This window comes from Montipora foliosa, unplaced genomic scaffold (genome assembly GCF_036669935.1).
Source record: "Montipora foliosa isolate CH-2021 unplaced genomic scaffold, ASM3666993v2 scaffold_420, whole genome shotgun sequence".
In the NCBI taxonomy this organism is placed as follows: domain Eukaryota; kingdom Metazoa; phylum Cnidaria; class Anthozoa; order Scleractinia; family Acroporidae; genus Montipora; species Montipora foliosa.
In genome coordinates, this window is record NW_027179724.1 from 674,372 (window position 1) to 679,371 (window position 5,000).

General features: G+C 46.1%; 1 protein-coding gene across 1 annotated transcript in view; it reads left to right on the forward strand.

Annotated features, from left to right (window-relative positions):
• Nucleotides 1–5,000, forward strand: part of LOC137988527 (protein dachsous-like) — a 23,883-nt gene that overhangs the window by 16,272 nt on the left and 2,611 nt on the right. The window contains exon 4 of the mRNA XM_068834530.1: nt 668–4,910. Coding sequence (XP_068690631.1) covers nt 668–4,910 — 4,243 coding nt within the window. The remainder of the gene's footprint in view (nt 1–667; nt 4,911–5,000) is intronic.

Below are 5,000 nucleotides of genomic sequence, written 5' to 3' on the forward strand. Positions count from 1 at the left end.
GTGCCGATTTGAAAGATGAATTTTTGTTCCAGATTCTTGCGACTTTCTGTCGTACCTAGATAGCCATGTGTTTTTTGGAATGGTTAGGGAGATTAAAATGACGAGCGACTGGCTTAGATGCATCCTTGTCATTCTTGGATAGCCTGTTCCAGGCTCCCATGTAGTCGGGAAAACGAAAACAATCGCGTTTGAAAAACGAGTGGGAGCTTGGGCTGGGGCCTCGCCTCGACCCAAGCTCGCACACGTTTTTCATACGCAGTTGCTTTCGTTTTCGCGACTACCTGAGAGCCTGGAACTTGGAGGCTAATACTTGGATGGGTGACGTCACTCCGGTTGGCTATCCAGCAAGGAGGGTACTGGTATCCCGCAAAACTGATGTTGCATTATAACACATGCATTTTATAATTGTTTTTTTTTAGTAAAATTATTAGCAACAAGATAACAGTCAAGATACCTTCATTTCTGAATGAATACTAGACAAGGGTACAAAATGATTCTCCCCAAAACTACTTTCAAATGCCTCGTCGATAACAAAAAAGGAATCGAACACACCTCACTGACCCTTGATTATTGCTAGTATATGCAACAAGGCCTCTGTTCCATACCTTATTCTATGGATATTCATTCTGGAACGCACTAATTATTTCTGCTTGTTTCCTTTTTTCAGGTTGTCGCAGACGACCCAGATTCTGGTGAGAACGGTAAGATCAGCTACAACTTAACAGGCGGTCATATGATTGGTGAGACTGCCATGTTCACTGTGGACAGTCAAACAGGCGAAATAACAACGGCTGCGACATTGGATCGTGAACAAAGAGACCGATACGTTTTGTTCGTTGTGGCGGAAGATCACGGATCGCCCCCGAAAGACAACATCTTGATTGTTACTGTTGATTTATTGGATGTGAACGACAACCCCCCTCGCTTTGTCAACAACAGCTTCTTTGTGGATGTTCCGGAAAAACTCCCAATTGGAACTGTAGTGACTATCGTGACAGCCAGTGACATTGACGCTGGGAACAATGGACAAGTTCGTTACACCATTGATCAGGGTAACGCCGGTGGTTATTTTGCCATCAATGACACTTCCGGTGTAATTAACCTTCTGAAGCAGTTGGATTACGAACGAAAGAGAAAGTACCAGTTGAGGGTCGTGGCGAGTGACCAGGGACAAAACAGGCAAAGCAGCTACTTGTTTGTCACGGTATACGTGTTGGATTCCAATGATAACACACCGATATTTGACAAGAACCCTGTCACGGTAGCCTTGCGTGAAGGTGTTCCTATCAACTTCAACGTGACAACAATCACAGCTCACGATTACGACTCTGGACAAAACAGTTGGATTCGGTATTCAATCGATTCTCAGCCCCAGCCTCCGAAGTTTAAAGTTAATCCGACGACAGGTGTGTTGCAGACAATCGGGGCAATCGATCGTGAGTCGGTAGATGAGTACACTTTAAATGTCCGAGCCACGGATCATGCCTTTTCGGAATCCGAGCGATTATCGAGTACCCTGACAGTGTTTATACTTGTACTGGATACGAACGATAATAAGCCAGATTTTGTGTCGCCTGGCCGAACGTTTGTATTGGAGGACGAACCTTTCGGTTACCCTATCATCACTATTACTGCCATCGACCAGGACTCCGGCGATAATGCGCTGATCAGGTACTCAATCGTACAGGAAGACAGTAATAAATTTTTTCTCGACCCAGACTCTGGTCTGCTGAAGCTTCACGGTGCATTGGATTACGAAACTAAAACCAAGTATTTGTTAAACATATCAGCCACAGATTCAGGTTCTCCTCGTCTGACATCTTACCAGTCGCTGACTATAGATCTTGTAGACGTTAACGACAACGCGCCACAGTTTAACCGAAGACTTTTTCGCGGTGATGTCTACGAAAATGAGCCAGTTGGTATCCCTGTGATGATGATTAGCGCACATGATCTTGACAGCGGCTCAAACGGTGCCTTGAGCTACAACATCCCAAGGGGGGAGGTTATGCCGAAATTTGTCATTGATGCGGCTACTGGGTTAATTTCCACAAATTCAACGTTGGACCGCGAGGAGATGGATGCGTACTTTCTCACTGTTTACGCCAGTGATAAAGCATTTCCGTTCCGTGTTGCCACCTGTACGGTGAAAATCACTGTCCTGGATAGGAATGACCACGCCCCAGTTTTTAATCCGTCCTGGTTGAATTTAACCGTGATGGAGAACCGAGCGCCATTCATGTTTCATGTGATGACTGCGCAAGACCCAGATATCGGGCAAAATGGCCGACTGAGGTACGCTATAACAAGTGGCAACGAAGATAAGAATTTTGCTATCAATGAGTTAACCGGAGAACTTTTGACTACAGCCGAGCTCGACAGAGAAAATATACCTCGCTACGATTTACTTGTCACGGCCTGCGACATCACACCTCCGTTTTATAACTCCAGCGCTCACGTGACAATAGTTGTTGGTGACGTCAATGACAACCGGCCAACGTTCCTTCGAGCTTCTTATGACATCAACATCCGGGAACTTACACCAATCAACACGGCTATTTTCAACGTAACAGCTGTTGATAGCGACCAGGGATTAAACGGGGAAGTGGTTTATTCCTTGAGCAACAAAACCTTTAGCGTCTTTCGTATCGATTCCAAGACTGGAGCGATCTACACCCAGCAACAATTCGACTTCTCGGTGACTCATGAGTACACGTTCAACTGTTACGCTACTGATCGTGGTGTTGTCTCCAGGCGAGACTCAGCGGAAGTTAAGATTTCTCTCATTGACGAGAATAACCACGCGCCCGTGTTTCAAAAGCTACCCTATAGCAGCCAGATCCAACCTTCGGTTGTTCAAGGAATGCTTGTTTTAACGGTGAGCGCGTCGGACCCAGATTCCGTGTCAATCACGCAAATGACCTACCAACTCGTCGACAGTTCTTTATATTTTCAATTGACAAGCTCTGGAGAGCTACGAGTCAAAAAAGGCGTTACATTGATACCGAATGGAACTTATGTTCTTAACGTATTAGCAGATGATGGTGGTAATCTCACTGGGCGAGGAATAGTGGAGATAACCGTTGGTCCGATCACGGATAATCCCCCAATATTTGTAAACAGCACCCCTGCGAATGTCTCCATTTCCGAGAACAGCCCGAATGGTCAAGAGGTCACGCGAGTGATGGCCACGAGGTCGGGGAGTTCAAGTGGTATTGTTTACAGTATCATCAGTGGAAACGATGACAACGCGTTCATTATCAACCGACAAAGCGGTATCGTGGCAATTGCAAATAAAGCAGTTCTTGACTTTGAGAGAATGCGTCACTTCCGGCTTCAGATTATCGCCTCACTCGAGACCTTTTCGTCACGCAATGCCTACCTGACACTAAACGTGAATTTGCTGGATGTGAATGACAACAAACCGTTGTTTCATCCTGCCAATATTTCTGCCCAACTAGCCGAAGATGATGCACTACTCTCTAGTGGTTTCAGCGCAAGGACCGTGAGCATGGTAACTGCAACGGACAGGGATTCTGGCAGCAACAAGGAAATATCGTACGAGATTGTTCTTGGGAATGTCAAGAACAAATTCGCCATCAACTCGCAGACGGGTGTTTTATCAATCAACGGTCAAATTGACCGCGAAGAGCGTGAATTTTATGACCTTGTTGTCAAGGCAACTGATCAGGGTAGCCCACCCTTGTCCAGTTCAAGTCACGTGTTTGTGAATGTTGTCGACGTTAACGACAACGTTCCATCATTCTCTGGACCTTACATGGTGAGCGTCGATGAAGACGTCAAAGTGGGGTATGTCGTGAAGCGAATCGCTGCTTTAGACGCAGATGAAATGCCAAACTTGATTTACTCCTTCAGCAATGGTAGGGACACTCAAACTTTGTTCCACATTGATCGTTCGATCAGCGTCGTTACTGTCTTAGGATCCCTTGATTTCGAGCAGACTCAGTCCTATGCATTGAACATTAATGTTTCTGATGGAACTTACCAATCACAGACCACCCTGACGGTGAACGTTATCGACGTAAACGACAACGCCCCAGAGTTCTTGAACAGCTCGTACCAGGCCACATTGTCTGAAGAAACAGCCACCGGAACTTTCATCTTGCAAGTCAGCGCCGAAGACAAAGATAGCGGCACCAATGGTGAAATATCTTATGCGTTTCCCAGTGTTATCCAGGAGTTCACGATCGACCGAGACACAGGCAGTATCTACACAGCGCAGAAGATTGAAGTCGGCCCACAGGAATCGTTATTCTTCGTCGTGATGTCGGCAACCGATCGTGGTGTCCCTCCTCAACAAGCCTTTGTGAGTGTTAAGATTCAAATCAGCCGAACGCCGAGGTTCAACCTGCCGTCGTACGAAGCGAGCATTCCCGAGGACACAAAACCCGGAACGGAGGTTCTCAGAGTCGGTGCTTCAGGAATTAACGGTACGAGAATAGGCTTTTTCATCACGAATGACCATCAGTCGTTGTTCCGAATTGGGCGCAGAACTGGAATCATAGCAGTGAACAAACTAGGTTTGGACTACGAAAAGGGCAAGAATTACTTGCTGTTAGTCGAAGCTAGAGACGACAACACGAACAAGAGCGTTGTTGTCGGTGTTAACATCACTATCACCGACGTGAACGATAATCGACCGATATTTGATCCAAACGATTACTCCGTAGAGGTCTCCGAAGACGTATCGATTGGGACGTCGCTTCTACGAGTCACTGCCACGGATAGAGACTCGGGCAAAAGCGGTCAAGTGGTCTATTCTATTATTACGGGCAATGATAAAAATTCTTTTAGCATCGATGGGATAACCGGCGATATAGTAACAGTCAAGAAACTGGACTATGAGAATATGAAACGACATTTACTTTCAGTGCAAGCTAAGGACCAAGGTAAGAACGTCATTTCTGTGAGTGTAAATCATTCTGGAAGTGATACCGGGAAACTCGGGAAGTTATCCTAGAGACCTTGCGATTACTCGT